The following is a 23271-nucleotide window of genomic DNA, read 5'->3' on the forward strand; positions in this document are numbered from 1 at the left end:
GACTTTACCCCTCCCAAGAAAAGGGAGGTGGGGGGGGGATCCCCTCCCGCCAGGGCTGGGACGGGGGTGCGGGGGCAGCTGGAGCCTCAGGGACGGGGGAAGCGGGTCGGGGTGGGGGGGTTAGTGCCCCCGGCACTGAGCCCTGTGTCAGAGCTGCTGGGGCGAAAGAAGGCAGGGCCCGGGTGCTGGTCCCGACCTGCTGCGGGAGGGGTGGGAGGGGGATGCTGGCTGCAGTCCAGTCCCACAGGGAGAGCCCCCCTGCCTCCATAGGATCATCACCACAGGGACGGGCCAGACGCACGCAATGCCCCCCCACCCGTGTATTAATCGCGCCAGGCCTCAGCCCCCTGTCCTGAGGCAGCCCGGGTTGCGCCCCTGACCCCAGAGCAAACCCGGCCCCAGTCACTGCCCGCAGAGGCGGGGAAGCCACTATCTCCATCACTGCCACCCGCTGTGGCCTGGCTTTCCTTCCCATTAAAGGCTTAGCAACGTTTTTCCCTGGATAAAGCCAATTTCCTACACCCCCACCACCCCCACCCCCCAGGGTCTTAATCTTTCCCACTCCCACAATTATTTCCGTGATCCCCGCAGCGGTCGTGACTCCTCCTGCTTTCCTCCGCCGAGACGGCAGCGGCGAGACAGGATACAGCCACCCCCTTCCCCCCAGGAAACACACGCTGGGGCCGCGTGGGGACAACCAGCTGAAGCACCCAGTAACTCCGCGCCAGGAGGGGACCCCCCACCAGCCCCTGCCCGGGGAAGGGAGGCAGCAGCAGCCGCGGGGCTGCAGCCGGGTGCCGGCCGGGGGAGAACAAGGCACGCTGTGTTCCCGGCCAGGCCACTGCCACTGCCGTGGGAGCTGCTGAAAGGCGGCTCTGTCCACGCCTGGAGTGGTGGTGGTGGTGGTGGGGGGCTGCTTTTGCTGACCCACCCCAAAATGGTAACCTCGAGGTGTGTGTGTGTGTGGGGGGGGTGCTGCAGGGACATCACCATCCATGCTGGCCTCTTCCCCATGGCACCCAGATGCGAGCCCCCGTTGCCACAAAACCCACCAAAGCTGGTCGGGGTGGGGAGGGGGGGGGGTAGCGCTTTCCCCCATCCCGCAGCAGAAAGGATGGCACCACAGCTCTCCACGCACCCGACCCGTTTAATACACATACGAGGCGGCCCAGCCTGCTGCCCCCAGGCCCACGGCCTCGTGCCCCTCGGCAGCAGCGTCTGGCTGCAGAGGTGGTGTGTTCCCCCCCCCATGCTCTCTTTAGGGACCACCACCCCGTCTCCCTGCGGTTCAACGGGAAACCATGAGCTCAGCCCTCCCTTCCCCCACAGCCCCCCCCCCCCCCCCCCCCCGCCATCGCAGGTGCCGGCAGCTGAGACCTGCCAGCTCACGGCACTGGTGAGCAGCCCCCGACCCGCTCAGCACACCCGCAGTGGGGGCGCGCAAGAGGCGGGAATCCCGCTGGGACCCTGGGGCAGAGGGGGGGTGCGACATGATGGGTGGCACCCCCAGGGTCGTGGCCAGGGTTGGGGGACGGCTGTGAGGGAGCAGGCAGGACCTGGATGCTTTCCAGCCCACCCGTGACCATCCCCCAGCGCCAGCCTGGCTGCTCTGGAGGGGCTGGGGAGGGTGGGCATCCCCCTTTTCTGAGGCTGCAGCCATCAAGCAACAGGGGGGGCAGAGGGGCCGAGGCTGCAGGGGGGGACAGGTCAGGTCCATCGTTAGCACCATGGTGGTGGGGGCGGGGGGGGGGGGGAGGGAGCCAGGGTCAGACCCACTCCTGCAAGGAGCGCTTGCAGTACAAGAGCATTCGGGGCGCGCCCTTCCTCTGCATCTGCACAATGACATAGATGAGGCCAAGGATGCAGAGCAGCAGCACCAGCAGCACCAGCACCATGACGACGCTCATGGTGCGCGTGTACTCGTCGATCTGCACCACCACGTCCACATCCCCGCCTGGCTGGTGGTCACCCTCGCCGTAATCCTCCTCGTCTTCCTCTTCCTCTTCCTCCTCCTCCTCTTCTTCCTTGCCTTCGGTCCGCCCATCCCCGTCGGGGTTGAAGGGGGGTCGGTCTCCATCAGGCCAGCGGGGAGGGGGGTCCGGGACCAGCTCTGTGTGACAGCCCATGAAGTCCCGTAGGATGGATTTGGGATAACCCGGCTCCGTCCTGAGCCGCTCATTGTCAAATTTCCAGTACTTCGTGCCTCTGTAGAAGTAGGTGGAGGCTGGGGTGGAGGGGAAGAAGATGCAAGTGAGGGGTAAGTGGGCACCTCACAACCTGGACAACCCTGCAGCTGCCCGGGACAGCGGGTTTGACTCTAGGACTGGTGAAACCCTTCCGAAAGGGCTTCACCCCTGACTCCCGAGCGCCTTCCCAGCCTCCACCCCACAAGGCCAGGCCACCAGAAAGGTGACCTCATCCCCTCCGGTCCCACCCCTGCCACCCAGCCCTCTTCTCGTCCTCTACTTACAGGCATCCGGGCTGAGGAAGGCACCCTTGGGTGAGGGAGGGATGCCCACCCAGACCGAGATGGGCTTTGGGTACCCGGGGTCCACCGAGCGAGTGTCTTCGTTAAAGCGCCAGTATCTGGGGGAGGGAGGCAGGGAGCAGGTGAGGAACACGGGGGTCCCCGCCAGCCGCAATGCCCACCCCTGCCAGGGGCCAGGAGGCGGCAGAGCAGGGAATAGAACCCCACAGACACTCACCTGTCCCCACGGAAGAAGAAGGTGTGCCCTGTGGGTTCCCACCAGACAGCCGTGTCAATGCTGTCGTAGGGGATGCCCTGCCCATAGGTGACCAGGGGCTGTGGGTACCCGGGCTCCAGGTTGGCTTCTCGGAAGAGCCAGTACCGGTCACCTGGACGGGGAGGGGACAGAGAAGGGGGGTGAGGTGACAACACCCAGCTGCTGCAGCGGGCGCACATGTGGATAGAGATGGGGTATGATGCCGGCAGCCACACTGTCCCTTCGGGGTCAGGCAGCAGCTTCACCTAGGGAGGTGGGCAAGGATGGGATGAAGCCAAACAGCTCTCGGGAGCTTGGGGAGGCACTGGTGTCCCCCTTCCACCTCGGCCTTCCTACCCAGCTTCCCCGCTCACCTTTAAAGAAGACGAACCTCCCGTCATGCCTCTCATAGGCGGCATCGATGTCCCCAGGGAGGCCCCGCCAGAAGTGCCCGATGGGCATGGGGTAGTTGTCCAGCACCCGGTTGTGCCGAACCCTCCAGAACCACCGGCCCTGGTGGGACACAGGTCGTTGGCAGAGGATGGGAGGCACCCAGTCGCAGCACCAGGCATCTTCCCAGGGGGTTTTCCCGCCCAGGGGCTCAGCACATCCCCAGGGATGGGGCAGGAGGGGGGGTCCCAGCGGGTACCTTGAACACAAACATCTCCCCACGCAGCACTGCCACCGTGTCGAAGTTCCCGTCGCAGATGTCAGGGCCGTACTGGTCAGGTCGGTCTGGGCTGCCAGGTTTGGGGGGTCGCTCCGGTTTCCCTGGGGGGCGTGGTTTAGGGGGTCTCTGGTCTGGCCTGCCAGGTCTCCGAGGCGTCATGGTGGGCAAAGGCTTGGTGGGCTGAGGGTGCCCGTCCACGGTACCTGGATCGGGTGAGCGAGAGAAGGGGTGGAGTGATGCAGACCAGCAGCGCCTGTGCCTCAGTTTCCCCCCACGACGTGCCCAGCATCCCACCTCCGGGCTGATCCCCCAGCCAGTTCCTCACCATACAGCTGCTGGATGCCCTTGAGGTCGTCCTCAGGCAGCTGGAAATTCTCCGTGTCCATCCACTGGTAGAAGGGGGCCATGATAGCGCTGGGATTGCTGGAGTGCTCCAGGCCCAGCGAGTGCCCCAGCTCGTGCACAGCCACCAAGAAAAGGTTGTTCCCTGCAGGGAAAGGCACCATCAGCAAGACAGGGTGGAGGACACAACACATGGGGTGGGGTCCGCACCCCCCCCCCCCCCCCCCGTGATGAGGGTGCTCCGGTGGGAGCTGCCTGCGTCACCCGTGGTGGAGCTGCTCTCCCTGCCTACTCCTGCCCTCAAACCCAGGGGCCCACGAGGCTCCCCTGGTTGCCTTCGCCACCTCCTTGGCCCTCGACTCACCAGACACGTCTGTGTTCTCCAGTGTCCAGGGCTCATCCGAGTCAAAATGGGTGTCCCCCCCCATGCCAGGACCGGGAAAATAGGCATGAGCCAAAAATCCCCCGACACCGTCGAAGGGAGAGCTGTCTCCGTGGAAGCCGGAGGCGAAGAGCACCATGATGTCGGCTTCCTTCTTCCGCTTCTGCTGGATGTCCTCGTAGGGCACCTCCCGGAAAGCCAGCGGCGTGGCTTGCTCCCACACCCGGAAAGCTCGACGGACGGCCTCGTATGAGTGGTACCGACCCAGCTTCTCCGTGTAGTTTTGGATGCTGGGGGTACAGAGCTGGCTGGGGACGGCCCAGGACAGCGCTCCCTCCCCGTGGGGGTCCGTGGCTCTCCGTGGGCTGGGGGGTGGGAAGCCCTGGAGATGCTGAGTACCTGAAGGTGAGATGGCTCTGGCTCCAGCGCCGCCCTGTCAGCGCGTACCGCTTCCGCCGCATGTTGGACTTCATCCGTGCCCCAAACTGGTCCGGGACCCCGCAGCGAGGACGTTTCATCCACCTGCCAGGAGGGCATCGAGCCAGGGCTCAGCCCACCACGGCCAAGGTCCCCGGGGGGGGGGTGTTACAGCAGCCGTGGGACAGCGAGGGAGGCGTCCTGGCTGCAAGGGTGCAGCCCCCCCAAAAGGGGAGATGCAGCTCCCACGGGAGACAGCACCCACGCCCCCAGGCGCAAGGCAGAGCTCCGGGGGCTGCCAGGCAAAGGCGAAGAGCCAGGGAGCAGAGCGAGAGCGAGAGGACGCGGAGAAACTCACGCCTTGGTCTCCTCATCCAGGACCCCGGTGACCGCGATGCCGTAAAACTTCTGCATCTCGGCAAGGGCTGAGGAGAAGGCCTGAGCCGAGCGCATGGTGGACATCTGCCGGCTGGGCTGCGGCAGGTAGCCGTAGAGCCGCAGCCATGCCTGCGCCAGGGAGAGCCAAGCGTCAGGGGAGCGCCGGGGGGGGGGGGGGGGTGTTCCCCAAGACCCCCGGCAGGGCCGTCCCCAGCCCTGTCCCCCCTCTCACCGGGCGGCAAAGAGGGCAGCCGGGCGGGGCAGGGCGGGGCAGGGCGGGGCAGGGCGGGGCAGGGCGGGGCAGGGCAGGCCGCAGCATGCAGGCAGGGCCAGAGCCCCAGCCCTGCCCCGCGAAGGCTGGGGGGGGCCGGGGGGAGCAGCCGACCTCGGGGGGGGGGGGGTGTGTGTGCCCATCACCCTGCCCCCCGGGGAGAGGGCAGGCAGCCCGTCCCCCCTCCTCCTCTTCCGGAGGTGTCCCCCCCGACCCCGCCCGGCGCCAGGCCCCCCCCCCCCCCCCCCCCGGCAGCCCGGGACCCCCGCCCCAGCCCCTACCCACAAAGGGGCTTCTGTCCTGCGGGGCTGGCAGCCCCCGGGGTGCCCGCGGGGCGTGGGGGGGCCCTGCGTGGGGGCAGCGGCCGCCGGGGGGGGGGGGGGGGGGTGCTGGGGCCCACCGGGTCTCCTCCTTCCTGCGCCAGCCTCCCTCCTCCTCCTGTCTCTTTAATTACTTTTTTAAATTTTTATTTTTATTATTTTTATTTTTTGCCCTTTGATTTTCTAACTTTTTTAATTTTTGACTTTTCTAAATTCTTTTTTTTCCCCCACTTTCTAATTTTTTTCCTCTTCCAATTCTCCACTTTTCAAGTCTTTTCATCTTCTCCTTTTCCACTTTCTCATTTTTAAGAAGCGGTTTAACATTTTAATTTTGAAAAAAAAAAAATATATATATTTTTTTTTTTTACCCCCACCCCCCTCCCCAGGCAGGGTGGCGGAGCAGAGACTCTGTCAAAGGCCCTTTCACCCCCCACGCGGCCCGGCGTGGGCACAAAACGGTTTTTCTCCCCCGCGGCCGCCGGGCCCGGCCCGCGCCCCCCCCCCCCCCTGCACCTGCCTCCGGGGCGGGCGCAGGTGCGGGCGGCGGGGGGGGCGGGCGGGGTGTCACAGCAGAGCCCCCCCGCCTCGCCCTGCGCCCCCCCCCCCCCCCCCCCCCGCTCACCTCTGCGTTGATCTCCTCGCCCGCCGCCGCCGCCCCCCCCAGCAGCACCAGTAGCACCAGCAGCGACGGGCGGGGGGTCCTGCCCGCCCGCAGCCTTCCGCCCGCCCGGCAGGGGGCGCCGCCAGCTCCCGCCATACCGCGGCCCCGCCGGTTCGCGGCTGCCGCCGGGCCGGGCCGGGCCGGGCCGAGCGCGGCGGTGCCGGAGCTACGCCGCCCTCATGGCCCGGGGCCGGGGGGCTGCGCGCGGGGCATGGGCGGCGCTGCCAGGCGCGGCCCGTCGCCTCCCGGCCCGCCTTTGTGTGCGGAGTCAGCCCGGTGGCGCAGGGCACATGGGCGGCGCGGTTCCGTTCCCCTGCCCTGCCCTGCCCTGCCCGCCGGGAGCCGCGGAACGCGGCGGAGGGACGCGGGCGCGGCGGCCGCTGCACGGCGCGGGGCGGGGCCGGGGGGGCGGGGCCTCGGCGCCGGGGGGGGGGCGGGGCCGCGGCGCCCTCAGCCCGACACCTGCCGGGGCGGGGGCGCGCGCGGCCGGTCCTCCCCCCACACCCCCCCCCCCCACCGCCGCCATCTCGCGGTGCCGCCGCCCCCGCGCTCGGTCCCCACGGCCGCGGCTCCCCGACACCCGTGGGAGCTACGCAACAGGGCCACGGGCCGCGCCGGGCGGCCAGCGGGGCCGCTGGTTGAGCATTAACCCGGCGCTGCTGGACTCCCGCTACCGAGAAACCGGTCGTGCCGGAGCCAGTTCCACTGCAAGTCCCCAGGGGCTAAATATATCTCTGTTTGTTTGCCCTTCCCCAAAAGAAAACTCGGGGGTGTAATCACATGCCTTATCACGCAGATCGCCCTCCCAGAAACTAACCAGCTACAGACTTAACAGAATTTTGTTACAGATTTTGAACAAACAGAATTTGGTTACAGATTTTGAACAAACAGAATTTGGTTACGGATTTTGAACAAACAGAATTTGGTTACGGATTTTGAACAAACAGAATTTGGTTACGGATTTTGCACAGCAGCCGCCCCAGAGGCGGTGGGAGACATGGCAGCCCCCAGGCTCCCCCCTGTGCAAGGGCCAGCAGCACCCAGCTCCGGGAAGGGCTTGCAGGCATCGCCTCATCTGAAGTCTGCAGGAGCTGCGCGTGGCCAGGAGGAAACGGCTGAAATATACCCTGGAAACGAGTTTATGACGTGAGAGATTTTTTTTTTTTTTTTTTTTTTTACTGCTCTGAAGTCCCAGAGTCTTTCATCAGACAGACACGGAATGAAAGATTCAGGGCAGCACATCGGTATCCTGCTCCAAATACCTGAGCGGCTGCAGCCGACCGCCCCACAGGCACAAAAGGATTAAAAAGGAGCTTCTCCCAAGGAACAAAGTCCAGCCCGCTGTCCCCAGGGTCATCCCAGCACCAGGGATGCTGTTCCCATGAGGAAAAAGCGTGGAGCTTGGTCAGGACCTTGACACACCCGTGGGCACGGCTCCGGCAAAAGCTGACCCTTCCCTCTCCTGGGCTTGCCCACGCACAGTAGCAAGCGTCTCAGGAGAAGGAGCCCACCAAGAAAGTCCCAGGCTTATGGCATGCACAATCTTAAACCAAAACTCTTCTTTCAGACCCAGCTCGGAGTACTGAAACACAAGGGGTTTCCAACCCCTCCCCTCCAGATTTTATCTTTTGCTGTTTGGCAAAAGGATCGGATACTGGAATGTCTCTAAAGAGGCAGCAGTAGTGTGAGATGGACACAGTACATGACTCAGGAACTTGTCCGAGCTGGCACGTAGTAGGGAGACGCTCTGGCAAGAGAGTCCAGCTCCACATCCTTGTCTCTTGCTACTCAAAGCATGCTCAGAGCCTCCTGACAATCGGGCAGCACTATTTCCAACCACGAGAGACACGCTCACTTTAGCAACAGTTTCCCACGATACCTTCTTCCTCCTTCCCATAAGGCATCTATGGCTTTTATAGAGTTTGGTTTTTTTTTTTTTTTTTTAAATCAGCAGAATTAGCGACTGTGGGATGGCTGGAACCACCAGTGCTGACTGCAGCACATACAGCAGTGAGGACGAAACCTGCTACAAACACACATTTCTTCAGCCAGCAACTCAAACTTGGAAGTAGCCTGACTTGAGGCCACAAACACCCCAGAGATGCTGAGCAGGCAAGAAGAGCATGAGAGGTGCGTGACAGCCCACACCACTCAGAGCCGCGCTGGAAAACAGTCCTTGGTTGAACATCAGGATCTTCAAGGCTCTGAAATGCACAGCCCCAGCAGCCCCTACCTCAAGGGGAAGGAGAAGTACTTGTTGCCTGATTTGCAGCGGATTTCCTCCCACTGGACACGCAGCAGGAGCGCCGAGTCCTCAAACGTGTCCACAATGTCCTGGAAAACAGAAGCAGGAGTCAGTACCAGGAGGGTGGATATGCCAGAGGATGGAGTCAGCAGTTCCCACTCTGAACCAAGTCAGAGACAAGGCCACCTGCCCCCCAAAAGCTTCTCTTCTTTCAATCCAGTCAAGTTTGTCTTGCTCAGTAAAGAGAATTTCCCACTCTCCACCCTCAGCAGAGAGACGTGGCTGGACACCAGCTCTGCTCTTCCCCTGCTCTCCACGCTGTGTGGGGACGCACCTGGAGTTCCCGCAGACACTGCCCTTCCAGCCTGCCAGACAGGTCCCCGACACACCAAGCCAAGCTAATATGGAACGACGGGTCCTGAAGACAAAACAGGGGTCAGATCATGAGGGCTAAAGGAGGCTTTGCTCAACGCACGGAGCTGTGGTGGGAGATCTGGTGTGATGCTGCCCTGCCTGGGATTGCAGGGGTAGGAGGATCCCAAAGCTGGGAGCCCACTCTGCCAGCTCAACAGTCGCAGAGCTGATATGAACAGTGCTGGAGGCGAGATGAGTGCTGGGCTTCCCTCCCCAGCCTTTTAGGACACCAGTGGACCAGGCTGCCTGTTGCCCAGCCTCCCTGTGGTCAACTCTGCAGAAGTTTTTTCCAGCTTCACAGAGAACCTCTCGTGGACAGTCCTGGAGCAGGTAGGTGGGTCACTTCTGAATAACCCACCAGATCTCTCTGCACAGCTCTGGAGACAGAGAAAGCAGGGTTTGACCCTTCAAAATCCGAAACCTGTCCCCAAAGCTAGTACCAAGCAAAGAGGCTGAACCGATGCCACAGGAATCTGCCCAAGGAAGAGGCACAGGCATCGCCCTCGGTCCCACAGTGTTCACCCTAAGCCCATTCAAGCCTAGGACAACCCGCTTCCACGCACAGCAGGGCAGCGACTGTGACGTGTGCTCCAGCCCTTCTCCCCAGAAACTTGATTTTCCGGAGGCCACCAGGTAGTTAACAACCTTACTCTTCTGCACAGGACACAATACAGAAATCATAGATTTGCACTAGTCCTGTTCTCAGAAAGATCATGTTCAGGGCGTTAAGTATCAGCATCACCGATCAGCCTAGAGGTCACCATTTCGGAGTCTAAGCCTCCTGTTTATTTGGTGTGAACGCTTCAAGGACCTCTCGAAGGAAGCCAGCCAGCATCTCTGGACTGGCAGGGAAGTAAATGGGAGACCCCCTCACCTTGTAGAATGTGGGAAGGTCAAATTCCTCCAGAACTCTGTCCACCTCTGAGACCAGCTCCAGGAGCTGAAAATGCCCAGCGGACACCTCCAAGCCAATAAAGGTCCTAAAGAAAGACAAGAAGAGACGGCAAGCACCCTTTCATGCTGCAGAAAACACAGCTGGAAGCACACTTAGCCCTGCATTCCTACGGGGCAAATTCCCTTCCCCCTAACAAAAGATAATTTGAGGAATGCCAGGTTCAAGCATTCAAAGACACTGACTATACTCTAAAGACAAACAGAAATAAAGATGTGGTAGGAGAGAGAAGCAGAACTGGATGATATATAACATAGATTTACTAGATCGACTCAGCGCACCGTCTGGGACATGAAAACTCATTTTCCAGGCAAAGGATGTGCTCAGTGGGTATTTCAGCAGAGCGCCGTGCTGTGCAGGAGCCGCATTCAAAAAGCGGAAGTTGCCAGAGGGATTTTACAGTGGGAGAGGAAGTGGGGACAGGGAAGTACCAAGCCGGAGAGACTTCACAAAGAGGTACCTCCTCAAGAACTGCCTGGATGATGCTTTCTAGACGCCAAGAGGGGAGGGGAAGACTTAAGTCTCCCTCAGGATCCACTTCACCCACCTATGACTACCGTGGGCTGCCATTCCTGCTAGATGCAGCAACTTTTCACAATTTTAATCAACTTTGCTTTGACAGTTAAACTACTTAATTGCGTTCCATTTGAATCAGGCTTCTGAGCTGACACCAGGGAGAATTAGCACCATCTGAGCTATTTCTCTCCAGCTCTTAGAAGACCTGCACGGCAATTTCACGGCCGGCACTGCTATCGAAAGAGGTAGCCCTGGCTCTGCTCACCCCAGGCTGCTCATGCTGGCACAGGGGTTTGCAAAACCGCAGAACAAACCAGATGGGAGATGGCAGCAAACGCGGCTGCCTCCTTGAGCTGCTGTGAAACTGTAGCACGAATCTAACCCCAGCAGAAAGGCCTGCCTCAGGTCACGTTGTGGACAGGTTTCCTCTCTTCAGAAGACTGAAATCCTGCAGTCTGAGGTTCGGCCACCGCTCACGAGATCAACCTCTTGCAGAGTATCAGTGCTGAAGCTAAAAAGTGGCTGGGGAAAGGCGTGAAACTTCTAGAGACTAGGTGACTGCATACTGCCCCCATCACAGGGCTCAGCCTGGTCACCGTGGGACAGACAGAGTGACACTTCCCACTCACCCAGCACCTTGCCCAGCCTTCCCCCCAGGCAGCCAGGCAGGCTGCCCCGCTGCTCGCTCACCTGGTTTTGTTCTCGTTGGTGTAAACCTTCACTTGATCAGCCACGCAGAAGAACCTGAAATAAGAGAAATCTTATTTCAGCTGGCGGGAAAAAGAAAATACAAAAGCAGAAGATGGGGAGGGGACAGGATTTCTACAGAGCAGTGGCAAGATAAAGGCAAATGCATGCCATAATTGGACCTAATTGGTGCAGCTAGAACCCTTCTGGGCTCAACTTAATCCATTCCCCCCTGGTGTCCAGCCCTCTGAAGCCCAGATGGTGAGAGAGTTCCTGAAGCAGCTGACGCTCAGCAGGTGCCTGAGCCAGATGTAAGCAGGGAAACCCTCTGTAGTTTATGGGATGGCACAGCTCCAGCCTCGAACCTCAAAGCCAAGACCAGACTTGCCGGGTGCCGGATCCTGAAGCAGAAAGGAAAACTCCCCGGGGCTCCACTGGTGCAGCACCATCTCCCGGAGAGGACCGCGGGTGCGGATGCTGGTGAAACCCAGGCCCCAAGGGAGAGGGAAGGGTGTGGGGAGCGCTCCCCCAGGGCTCCAGCCTCCCTACCTGTGGAAGGCGGCCAGGCGCTCCTTGAGGGAGCGGACGAAGGGCTCGATCCAGTGGTAGCGCAGCACCACGCACTGCGAGAGGCTGAGGTGGAACTCCTCCACGGCAGCCAGCGCGGGGACGTGGGTGCGAGCGTGGCGGAGCAGCAGCTCCTGCAGCTCCAGGAACTCCTCCTCGGCTCTGTCTGCGGGGCAGCGCGGTCAGCGCCCGGGGGGCAGGCGGGGGTCCCCCAGGGCTCCCGGCACCGGCTGGGCTCCGTCCCACCCGCCCCTCCCGGCCGCGGCCCGGTTACCTACGGGGCAGGTAGACGTGAGTGGCCCAGCTGCCCCGCTCGTGGGGGAAGCCGCGGACGCGGCCGCCGTGCCGGGAGCTGTCGTCTCGAACGGCCTCCTCCGGCTCCGGGTCGCCCGGCAGGCCGGCGGGGGCGGGCAGGCGGGGACGGCCGGCGCTGCGGGGGATGGGGGGAGGAGGATGAGGAGGATGAGGAGGATGAGGAGGATGAGGAGGAAGGCTGCGCGCTCCTCACTCGGCCCCGCTCCCTCCCGCCGCCCGCACCCACCTGGCCCGGGGGGGGCCCTGCACGCCGTTGCCTCGGCGCCCCCCTTCCTCCTCCTCCTCCTCCTCCTCCTCCGAGCTGCTATACCCCACCAGCGCGGCCCTCATGGCCGGCCCGGCCCCGCCCGCGCCCGCCGGGCCCTTCCGGGCGCTGCCGGTGCCGGTGCCGGCGGGCGGCGGCGCTGTTGTCGGCGCGGCCCGGCAGGGGGCAGCCGCCGCGGCCCGCCCCGCCCCGCCTCCTCCTCCTCCGCCGCCGCGTCCGGCCCGGCCCGCTCCGCTCCGCACCCCGCGGCCGCCGCCCGCCCGCCTCCGGCGCCCCCTGCCTTTTCCTTCCCTTCCTCCCGGCGCCCGCCGCCACGCCAGCGCGGGGCTCGGGGGGAGCGCGCAGGCCGCGGCCCCGCCGGCGGCGAGCGGGCGGGCTGACAGGGGCCTCCCGCCGCAGGTGAGGGGCCCGGCCGCCGCCGCCGCCGCCGCCCTTTGTGTGGGCCTCGGCGGGGCGGGGGTGGCCCCGGCCGGGTAGGGCCTCCCGGCGCGGCGGCGGGGAAGGCCTCAGGGCGCCGCCGCCGCATTTGCCCCGCAGGCCGGCGGGGCCGGAGGAGCCGTCCCATGGCGGGAGGCGAGCGGCGGGACGGGCCTGGCCGCGGGCTGCGGCGGCGGCGGCTGGCCTCCGAGCTCCCCGGCCGCCCCCGCGCCCCGCGGCCCCGCCGCGCCGCTCCCTGAGGCGGCCTCGGCCCGGCTGTGGGAGGCCCGCACAGCGCGGAGGCGGGAGGCTGACCGGACCATGCCGGAGGGGGCCGTGCCGTGGGCCGCTCACCCAGTTTGAAAGTACCTCTGCTTTCCCGTCTTCTCTCCTTAAATGGTTGTCGCTTCCCACCTCCCACGGAAGGATGAGTTAGGCTCGGAGCTGGCGCCGACTCGGGTACCCGTGCAGAGCCCACGGTAAGCCAAGGTTGGTATTCCGTACCCTTCCCTGCCGGCGGGACCCGAGCCTCCCCTTCTCCCCGTTAGGCCGGATGGCCTGGGATGCCGTCGCCTCCGGGTTCCTCCTGCCGTGGTTAACGTTGCTTGCGGGGGAAGGTGGCGGCTGGGCTGCACTGAAGTTTTGCATCCCGTTGAGCTCGGGGGCTAGGTATCGTAACTCGGGAGCCCTCCCTTCGTGCTGACAGTCAAGGTGAGCTACGCCGGGGAAAGAGGGGGGTCCTGCGTACTGGTAGGGCATTTTAGTGCCCCAAAATTGTGCTGATGGACAAAGTAATGCCGTGTCCCCGTAGGCAGAAGCGCAGTCCGGCGCTCCCCAAGCTCTGGGGGCATGATCCGGCCTCAGCTGAGCGCTCGGGGAGGTGGGGACGCTGGGAAGCGGGTTTCTCTGATGCTCCCAAGCGCTTAGTTTTAAATACAACGCACGCCTTCCTGAAAGGCTGGAGTTTTACTTGCCCTGGGTGAGGGCAGGTGGTTTGACCCCGAAACGGCTGTGCTCTTGTGGGGTTAGGGGCTCATGGCCCACGAGCGCTAGCTGCTGCTTCTCGCTAAGGCCTGGACCCTTCCTCTCTCCTGAGGTGTGTTGCTATCTGCTGCTTACAGGTGGGTTTTACTCTTCTCTAAGTTGGTATCGGGCTTTATTGGACATCTCTAGAATGACTGGAACTTTTCAGTGAGCAAAACCCCTGTGATGCTCTCTAGTAAGGCCAGGCAGCACGTCTCGTGTAGGTTGTTTGGCTCCGGTATACTTTTATTCCATTGTTTGGTAGGAGGTTCAGCCAGGCCATTGCTTTAACGCTTTTTATCTTCACAGAGAGTGCCGCGCACGATACTTGTGGGTTGTGTGTTTTGTCTGCAGATAGCGTAACGTTGAGGGCAAACCTTCCCTGAGCTCTCTGGCTCTTCCTAGTCTACGAGCGCTGCTCGGAGAGGGGGTTATCTCTTACATACATTCCTTGAGTAATGTGCCTGCTACCCAAGCTGCAGGAGGAGCAGAACTTCTCCACAGGGATGTTTCAGCTAGGGTGGGATCGGGTTGGGATTCGCCTTGATATTTGTAAAAATCTAACCTGGTAGCCTCTTGATGGCACAGCACTGGGCGTACCTCAGTGACTGACAGCGTACGGGGTAACTGAGCTGGCTGGGACCCGGGCAGTTGTGCTGCCTCTCGTGAGAGCGGGCACTCAAACGTGTGCCTGGCTGTGGCTGGGCAGAGCCTGACCCTTTCCAGGCTGAGCACACCTTGTACCGGGCCCTTCACACAGCAGCAAGGCAGGGCTTCAGTTCTGGTTAGCTCCCCCGCCCTGGGGAGCTGGAGGGACTGCAGGGACATGGGGGGGTTTTCCAAGCGAGCCGTGGGGGAGGTTGACAAGAGAGTTGCCTGCCTTTCCTCTGCGACCTGACATGAGCTGTCTTCTTCCTTGCAGAGAGAGCTGCTCCCTGGGCCGCCTCCCTCGCCCTTCCCAAATGTGAGCACGTCGCAGCCAGCACAGAGAAGGGCCTCCTCTTCAGGGCACTTACTTCTGCCTCCTGTTCTTTTGTCCAAAAAAGAAAAAGCCAAACCAAATCGGTCCACAAAGAACTTGTGCTGATCTAAGGAGGAGGCTCTGGAGTTTCAGTCACCTCTTTGCTTCCCAAGATCCTGGCTGTGGGCTGGATTTTCTGTCCTCGACTTCAGGGGATCAGCTACGGGGAATCAGGATCTTGGATAGTTTGGATTTTTGTTTTTACTTGAACCCTTTGAACTGAGAAAAGGAAGCTGTCCCTGCTAAAATCCCATTTTTTTTTCCCAAGCATGTCAGAAAGCTGGCAGCAGCAACAGCAGCAACCACAGCAGCCGCCGCCACCACCGCAGCAGCACCACGCTGGGGCAGCCGCCCTCCCAGAGCACTCCATCCCACCCAGCACCGCCGACAACCCCTTGGGCTGCGCTGTCTACGGCATCCTGCTCCAGCCAGACCCCGGTCTGCAGCACCACCAGCACGCCCCCATCCAGGCTGGGGAGCCATCCCACAAATGTGGGGTGTGTGGCCACGACCTCGCTCACCTCTCCAACCCCCATGAACACCAGTGCTTGCCAGGCCATGACCGCTCTTTCCAGTGTACCCAGTGCCTGAAGATCTTCCATCAGGCCACCGACCTCCTCGAACACCAGTGCATCCAGGTGGAGCAGAAGCCCTTTGTGTGTGGCGTCTGCAAGATGGGCTTCTCCCTCCTGACCTCGTTGGCGCAGCACCACAACGTCCACAACGGCAACACCATGAAGTGCTCTATCTGTGAGAAGACCTACAAGCCTCCCGAGGCAGAGCACTCGCAGCCTCTCGACCCCTCGGAGAAGCCCTACAGCTGCTCCATCTGTCAGAAAACCTTCAAGCACCTCTCGGAGCTGTCCCGGCACGAGCGCATCCACACGGGTGAGAAGCCGTACAAGTGCACGCTGTGCGATAAGAGCTTCAGCCAGTCCTCCCACCTGGTGCACCACAAACGGACGCACAGCTCGGAGCGGCCCTACAAGTGCACGGTGTGCGAGAAGACCTTCAAGCACCGCTCCCACCTGGTGCGCCACATGTACGCGCACTCGGGAGAGCACCTCTTCAAGTGCAACGTCTGCGAGCTGCACTTCAAGGAGTCATCGGAGCTGCTGCAGCACCCCTGCACGCCCAGCGGGGAGCGGCCCTTCCGCTGTGGCGAGTGCCAGAAGGCCTTCAAACGCCCCTCGGACCTGCGGCAGCACGAGCGCACGCACAGCGAGGAGCGGCCCTTCAAGTGTGACCTCTGCCAGATGAGCTTCAAGCAGCAGTACGCGCTCATGCGCCACCGCCGCACGCACAAGGCCGAGGAGCCCTTCAAGTGCAACCTGTGCGAGAAGGGCTTCGTGCAGCCCTCGCACTTGGTGTACCACCAGCACGTGCACGGCATAGAAAACCTCTTCAAGTGCAACGTGTGCCAGAAGGGCTTCAACCAGTCCTCGGAGCTGCTGCGGCACAAGTGCGTGCAGAACGCGGAGCGGCCCTTCAAGTGCGCGGTGTGCAACAAGTCCTACAAGCGGGCCTCAGCTCTGCAGAAGCACCAGCTGGCCCACTGCGCCGAGAAGCCGCTCAAGTGCACGCTCTGCGAGAGACGTTTCTTTTCCTCCTCTGAGTTCGTGCAGCACCGCTGCGACCCAGCCCGCGAGAAGCCCCTCAAGTGCCCCGACTGTGAAAAGCGGTTCAAGTACGCCTCGGACCTGCAGCGCCACCGGCGCGTGCACACGGGCGAGAAGCCCTACAAGTGCCCCTCCTGCGAGAAGGCCTTCAAGCAGCGCGAGCACCTCAACAAGCACCACGGCGTGCACGCCCGGGAGCAGCAGTACAAGTGCATGTGGTGCGGGGAACGGTTCCTGGACTTGGGCCTGCTGCAGGAGCACAGCGTCCAGCACACGGCTGAGGGCGCCTACCAGGTGGCTGCCTGCTTGCCCTGAGCCTCCCGCCCCTCAGCGGCTTTCAGCTTGCATGTGACGCTCCTGAGCCTCAGCCTTGGCCTCCCCTTCCCTCTCCTGGGTTGTAGACGGCCTCCAGGGAGTTGGGGGCAAGGGGAGGTATGGTGGGGCGGGCAGGGAAACTTTCCTCTGGTTGATATGCCACCTGTATCGCGGGGGCGATGGACGACGGGAAAAGCTCGAAGTGGTGGAGAGGAAAGGAGAGAGGTGGGGAGAGGAACCGATGCCTGTAGTTGCCTGGCGTCCCCTGAACTGTAGTTCACGCTGTACCTGCACTTCCAGTGCTGGGAGCTCAGCTGCCCCCTGCGGGCACCAGCCCTTCGCGTGCGGCCTTTTTTCCCCTGCCCTGCCTGGCAGGGTCGGCGGGGAGGGCTGTGGGTAACTCTCCTCCCGGAGAGGGCTTGGGAGCAAGGCAGAGCACCCTTCTCCAGGGGCGCACTGCTTGGCAAGGAAGTAGCAGGTTTCCGCTGCTGGGACCTCTCCCAACTTCCTTGGTCCAAGCTCAGTTGAGAGGACCATTTCAGATTGTTAGCGTTGATTTACTGCCCCAACCTCCCCTGCTCTCCCTCTTTCTAGCATGTAGAAAGGGAAAAGCCATGGGGCTGCACCAGCTCCAAAAAGCACTTTGGCATTGCTGCTTTTGCAGTTGCTGGCTGTGACACTCCACAAAGGTTCTGAGCGAGCCTGCCCGCCCCCGTCCCTGCCAGCAGCACGGGGGAGAGTAGGAAGCACCACACCGCTACCGGAGAGTGTGGCGAGGAGAGCCTCCATGCCCTGCTCCTGGCTGAGATCATGGCATTTCAGAGCTGCTTCCTGAGGGACCTAGCTCTTCTGCCAAGACTTACCTCCAGGCCCCTTCCCTCTTTGCACCGCTTGGGCCATTAGCGTACCTCCAGGGGGTCAGGCAAAGGGCCGTCCCAGCAGTTTGAACACTAAAGGGTGAGATGAACACTACTAATAACCTATAACTTTGGAGGTGTTACCCTTGCTGATGGGAACCCACACTGTGCGCCAGGGGCTTGGTGTCTGATTTGCTGGAGGGGACCCAGTGCAAGCCAGGAGAATCCTTCTGGGCCTGCCAGCTCAGCTCCACAGGGAGGGGAAGGTTAGCAGTGGGTAAAGGAGGAGTGTATTTTTTTTTTTTTTTTTTCCCCTCTTGTAGGAGTCCTGTTTTACCCCTTTACTCTTTCTTTACCTCTTCTGTATTTTTCAGGTTTTGCACAGTTCTTGTAAACATCACTTAAAAATAAATTTCCCCTAGCAAGGTCAATGCAGCCTCAGGTGTTTTCCTCTTCAGGATTTTACTGGCTTCTCATGACCGAGAGACCCGCTACATGCCAGTTAGGTGCCCTGGAGGTTGAAGGCGTGATTACTGGGTTGCCCACCAGCCTTCCCCTCTCCATCTCTGGAGATAGTAAGATGTTAAATATCCATCTGTGGAGATATTCAAGCCCTGACTGGATGTGGTCCTGGACAACCCGCTGTAGCTGGCCCTGCGCAAGCAGGGGGTTGGCCTAGATGATCTCCAGAGGTCCCTGCCCGCCTCAGCTCTTCTGTGATGTTGGCTGGCCCTCATGTGAGGTAGGAGTGTTGTGATGAGCTGTAATTAGTGAACAGCAGCCAGTAAGTTGCCCATGTGCTGCACAGGTGATGAGGGCATGTTTAATAAATGTTGCGTGTGGCAAGTGTAGACAAATTAACCTTGCAGAGAGTTGGGCTGTCCCTGCTTTGCTGGTAGAGGACACTCATCTGAAGGGTGGAGAAAGACTTTCATTTCCATTTCCAGCATGGTGAGGGGGAATGGGGGTTTGTTTTTGGGGGCTGGGACACTTCAGTGACAGGTCAGCTACCTGGGGCTGAGTCTTCTTCGCGCGCAGCTTTAAGGAGGTTAAAGCAGACCTTGTTTGCTGCCCAAGGAAGAGGGACTGATGGTTATCTTGATTCATGCTGCCTCAAAGATGTAGAACTTCCTACTGAGTTTTCTGTCTGTTTCTTTTTCCTTTTTTTTTGTCTTTTTTTTAAAGCAGTTTGTTCATTAAAAAATACTGTATAGTTTAACTTGATGTCATACTGGATCTTTAAAAAAAAAATGTGATAACTTGGATTTTTAAAGAGGTCTTTGGTTCTAGGTAGCTGATTTTTGCTGTTTAATGTGTAGTAAGGTCAGTGTTTGCTTTACTGTAGGAATAAAAATGAGGAGTAAAACCAAGGAAGGCTAATCCTGCTTTTGCAGAAGGGCTTGGTGGTGACAGAGGCTGCGAGCGTGGCACCCACCTGAGCTCTCTGTTCCTGCCTCAGGCCGTGGTTAGCTCTGCTCTCACTCGGAGCAGCCTGGCACGGCTGCTGCAGGTCCCGCAGAGCCGGGGGTTCAGCGCTCACCCTGACTGCTTGAGCATGGCACCAGCAGCCAGGATCGGTGCCCGGAGCTGGGAGCTTGCAGGGAGGCTCATCTTTAGTAAGAGGAGGGTGTGAAATGGAGGCTGCTGGAGCCTCCGGGGGGTTTTACGGCTGTATTTCTTTCCGGGACAGCTGCTGGCTAGAGGAGGGGTTTGGAGAAATTGTTAGTGCAGCCCCTGAATAGCTGTGACTGCTCCCTTCCCTCTCCAGGGGCCTCAGGTGCTTGGGGCGGAGGAGGAAGGCGGTGGGCCCCGGGCACAGCTCCGCAGCGTGTGCTGGCCATGGAGCTGCCAGATCCTGTCCCCTTGGTACCGCCTGGGCACCGGGACTGGTGGGGAGCGTTTCCCTCATGCTGAGCATCTGGGAAAGCCCTCGGTGTCCCAGCGAGGAGCTCCGAGCCGGAGCTAGTCTCCACCTAGGACATGGCAACAGCCAAGCAGCACCCTGGGCAGAGAGAGCGTCGGCAGCAGAGAGTGCCTGGGGGAGTCTCAGCAGGGAAGAGCCCAGGCCCAGGGCGGCAGCAGGTGCCTGTGAGTAGGCACATCTTGGTGTGGCATTAGAGCATCAGTAAGTAGGACTGGCCGTGGGCCTGCGGTGGCTCGGTCTCTTCAACTTGTTTGCTGCCTTGCAACAGCCCAAATCCAGTAGAAGCCCGTGGTGGCTTTTGGTGCCTGCGAGCGGAGGACCTGTGTGGAGCAGGCAGCTGAGCGGCCGCCGAGAGCCTCGGGTATGTTTTCATAGGGAGATTGTTTAGCTGGAAGCAGCTGTGTTGCATACAGGCAGGCTGGGGGAGCAAGTTGATCTCCGTTGCTGTGCCTTTGGGTCACGTTTTGTACCGTGTGGGAAGAGGTGATGGAAATAGCGGGAGGCACATGAGTGTCAGGAGCACGGTGCTGGGGGGCCAATGTCCCCTGGGCATCGCACCACAAAGGACTCTCTGCTAACTGCTGGTGTTTCCTTTTCAAACCAAAGAGCAGTTGTGGCCAAAGCCTCTTGAGAGTGAAAGGTGTTTCTACTCTGTACCTGTGTTGCACTTTGCTTCTGATGTTTATTTCAAGAGACTTTCAGGCTTCTTGATGCTGCCTCCGCTGGGCCTCTCACATCACTCACCACCTCAGCACCCAAGAGGGTCGCCGTGCTGGAGCTGGTGTGGTCAGCCCCGTGGCAAGTGCTCACGTGTGTTTTCGAGGCCTGGTTTCCACACTGCCTGAGGATGCTCTGTAGGGCTGGAGTAGGGGATGGTCCCTCCCGAAGGGCTGTTCTCTTTGGCAGGCAGCTTGAGCATAGGATGCCTCCGGGGAGGCAGCAGGGAGGGTTAGGCTGGCCGAAGGTGGTGTGGATGTTGCCCAGGAGGTAAATCCTGCTGTTCCTATGGCTTCCTGGGTCCAGGAAGAAGGTAGTCTTGTTACCTGGGCTTTTTTCTGATCTTCCCCTTACTCTACCTACAGGATGTCTTTAGCTATGTCTCAGTCCCTTCCCCTCCACAGCTATTTTGCTTATACTTTTATAAGACCTTTTTGGCTGCTTTGCCCTTTATTCAATTCTTTATTTGTAAGCAGCGGTTCAGTTTTCATCCCTTTTTCCATTTTGACTGACAGTTCTCTTGCCTCTCTCTTCCACCCGCCCCGTTCCAAATTCCTCTCCCAGGCTGAGGCTGGATCCAGGTGATACCAAACCACTGATGATGCGGTTAGGTGTTTGGGACCTGAATCTTGCTGGAATCCAGTGGGTCCTTCCCCGCCACGAGGCTGGCTACCTCGTTGGGCACAGGTGATGCCTGTGGCCACAGCTTGGCTTGGCTGTGTCGTGTCTGTGGTACAGCTGGCTCTGGCGAGCGAGTCCGAGTCAGAACTAGGAGCCAGAGCAGAGCTGTAGGAAAGGGGCAAGGGGCACTGGGGTGAGAGCGGCCGTTTTTGTGGTGGGTCCCTTTGCCACATCTCCAAGGCTGGGGGCTACGTCAGTGAAGGGCTGTCAGACGTTCCTGGGGAGAATTCATGGTGCAGGGATGGGGCTGGAGCATGCGGTTCCCCTGGGAGTGCCTGCAGAGCGGCTGCATGCCCCGGGCAGGTGGCTGAGCTGAGTCAGCCACAGTGCGGACACCCCTGGGACCGTGGGTGTGCCCAGGTGGCCCTGTCAGCTCTCTGGGGAGCAGATGCCACCCCTGCGATCTGGGTGGGTGGGAAGATGTGCACGCTCTGGTCTTGGTATGCTGGAGCGAGGGGTGAGAGGGAAGGTGTCCTCTGACAGTGGTTTGGGACCATCTCCGGGTGCTTAAGCCTGGCCTTGCACTGTTAGGAGGGAGGAGAGCACTTTCTACACTTCTCTTGGGTATTTACCATCAAGTCCAGGCTGCAGCCAGAGCCTGAATATTAATAATAAGCAAAAAAAACCCCCTTGTCCTTCAGAGTTTGACTTTTCCTCTGCTGGGTGGCGAGTTCACCTGCGGGAAGGTTCCTGCACACCCAGGCGTTCACGCTGAGTTGCAATAATGGCAGGCCGGCGAGGTTTGGGGCAGTGGCTCTCCGCTGGGCCCCGCGAGCACGGCTTCTCCCCAGCTGCCAGGATTCCTCTGCAGCGTCTCCCAGCAGCCGCCTCTGCCGCCTTCTGGACGTGAAGATGCTGCTCTCGCAGTGTGCCCGAGATGCTCGGCGGGGATTGCGGGACTGCAGGTGGGAACTGGACCGTGGGCTTGTCTCCGAACGCCTCCGAGCCACGGGTCCAAGGGATTTCATGGCCGGTGAGGTTCTTGGGCTCCTTCTAACCTGCGCTCGTGCCTCCAGCAGAGCTCCCAGGGCCGTGGGAAGTTGCGGCCAAGGATGATGAGGTTTGTGTGGCTTGCAGTGCCTTTAACACTGCTCTCCGTGTGTTTCTAAGATGATACTCCATGTATGTGTGTATATATATTGTATTAACACATCCCGCTCTTCTGTGTGAGTGTCAAATGGTTTTGCTTTACTAATAAATTTATAGTTATTTATACCTTCCTGTGGATGCGTAAGATTTCTGGAGTGGAGGCCGTGTGCCAGGCACCACCTCTCCTGTCTGTCTTTGTGCTCTGTCTGGCTCCGCTTTATACTTTTTTTTTTTCATGTTTTCTTTCTTCCCCCTGAACTTTTTTGGTGGAGAAATGATGGTTCATCAGCCTGGTAACCAAAAGTCGAGATGCAGGGTAGGGGCAGGCTCCCAGGGGCCAAAAGCAAAAGCGGGCAGAGTCTGCAATGTGGGTTTGCCCCTTGCTAGAGGTGGACTGCTCCCTCCCTGGGGCAAAGCTTGCGCTGGGGCTTCAGGGCAGAAGCAGGCAGGCTTCTCTGCCTGCCAGAAAGGAGTGCCTGGTCGGGAGGCAGAAGCTGATGCATGTTGTGCTCGGAAGACTCCAGCCCCACACGTGACAGTTTCAGCTTTCCCAGAGCTTTTTTTGCATGGCCCCATCCTGTGATGGTAAGAGAGGAACTCGATACCTGCAGACAACCTGACTTGCTCCATCCTATATCCAGGCTAGGTGAGATGTGTGTTTGTCTATGGATCACTGAAAAAAACACTTCTGGCTGAAGGTTTGGGAAGGGGCTGGGTTGGGAAACGGAGGCAAGAGCGGGGACAGCGCTCACCCAGGATCCTGCAGCTGGGGGATGTCTCAGCATCCTTCCGTGGCTGGCTGCTCCATTCAGAGCTCCTCAAATTACAGTGGAGAGGTGCTCAGGAGGAGGAGGAGGGATGTCTGTGTCTTGGGGAAGCGGCAGGACCCCCTTCCCCTTTGCTGACGCTGTTACTGGGTCACCAGCCCCCCCATGGCAGCTGTGCTGAGCCCTGGGAGGACGGCAGTGCCACCGAGCAGGATTGTGCTTGGTGGCAGAAAGGTGATACCTTTCCCAGCTGCCCTAATTCCTTATTCCCAGCTGGGTGATTTCCATGGGAAGATGAAAAGTTAAACCGCAGCCGATAGTCCTAAGATGTGCCTGCGTTTAAACTTTGTGGTTTGAAGAAATACTCCATATCCCCAGGGCAGGCAAGCAAACCACATCGGCACCAACAGTGCTTTGCACGGGATTTTACTTTCTTGTCTTTGATTTCCCAAAATCACAGCAACGCTGTGTAAATTTTGCACGAACCAGAGCCCCAGGCTCTGGCTGGGGGAGGACCAGGAGCAGCATCTTCTCTCTACCTTATTAAGAGCCCCTTAAGGTCTGGTTGCTTTTCCAGATGACCTTTTCCAGATGGCAGCTATCTTTCATACAAGTATCATCACCAGTCCCTCCTGCCTTACCCCATGAACGTCAAGGCTAGGGATGCAAATGAAAGGACAGCAGAAGTGGATGGAAAATAGTTCTTCAGCAAACAT

General features: G+C 60.4%; 3 protein-coding genes across 8 annotated transcripts; 1 reads left to right on the forward strand and 2 right to left on the reverse strand.

The window, feature by feature from the left end:
- Window positions 1-1129: 1129 nt before the first annotated feature.
- MMP15 (matrix metallopeptidase 15) lies at window positions 1130-6557 on the reverse strand. The gene is made up of 10 exons (XM_032992807.2): window positions 6126-6557; window positions 4893-5041; window positions 4517-4639; window positions 4100-4407; window positions 3719-3880; window positions 3373-3596; window positions 3098-3236; window positions 2706-2856; window positions 2471-2586; window positions 1130-2224 (listed from the first exon to the last, which is right to left on the reverse strand). Exons 1-10 carry the CDS (start codon window positions 6258-6260, stop codon window positions 1767-1769), a joined length of 1965 nt encoding a protein of 654 aa, XP_032848698.2. The 5' UTR covers window positions 6261-6557; the 3' UTR covers window positions 1130-1766.
- A 473-nt stretch (window positions 6558-7030) lies between these two features.
- Window positions 7031-12256, reverse strand: USB1 (U6 snRNA biogenesis phosphodiesterase 1). Of its 5 annotated transcripts, none has more exons than XM_042797779.1 (8): window positions 12087-12256; window positions 11820-11975; window positions 11528-11707; window positions 10982-11035; window positions 9698-9803; window positions 8744-8827; window positions 8398-8498; window positions 7033-7291 (listed from the first exon to the last, which is right to left on the reverse strand). In XM_042797779.1, exons 1-8 carry the CDS (start codon window positions 12188-12190, stop codon window positions 7063-7065), a joined length of 1014 nt encoding a protein of 337 aa, XP_042653713.1. In that variant the 5' UTR covers window positions 12191-12256; the 3' UTR covers window positions 7033-7062. The 5 variants fall into 5 exon arrangements, with proteins under 5 accessions (XP_042653714.1, XP_042653713.1, XP_042653712.1 ...); XM_042797778.1 differs by having other exon boundaries at window positions 7036-7291; window positions 11528-11711; window positions 11824-11975; XM_042797780.1 differs by lacking the exon at window positions 8744-8827 and having other exon boundaries at window positions 7031-7291; window positions 11528-11711; window positions 11824-11975.
- A 92-nt stretch (window positions 12257-12348) lies between these two features.
- ZNF319 (zinc finger protein 319) lies at window positions 12349-21917 on the forward strand. Of its 2 annotated transcripts, none has more exons than XM_042797583.1 (2): window positions 12349-13031; window positions 14488-21917. In XM_042797583.1, the coding sequence occupies exon 2, from the start codon at window positions 14856-14858 to the stop codon at window positions 16518-16520; it is 1665 nt and encodes a 554-aa protein (XP_042653517.1). In that variant the 5' UTR covers window positions 12349-13031; window positions 14488-14855; the 3' UTR covers window positions 16521-21917. The 2 variants fall into 2 exon arrangements, with proteins under 2 accessions (XP_042653517.1, XP_042653518.1); XM_042797584.1 differs by having other exon boundaries at window positions 12349-13021.
- The last annotated feature ends 1354 nt before the right edge of the window (window positions 21918-23271 follow it).

This window comes from Tyto alba, unplaced genomic scaffold (assembly GCF_018691265.1).
Source record: "Tyto alba isolate M040663 unplaced genomic scaffold, T.alba_DEE_v4.0 Super-Scaffold_26, whole genome shotgun sequence".
NCBI lineage: Eukaryota > Metazoa > Chordata > Aves > Strigiformes > Tytonidae > Tyto > Tyto alba.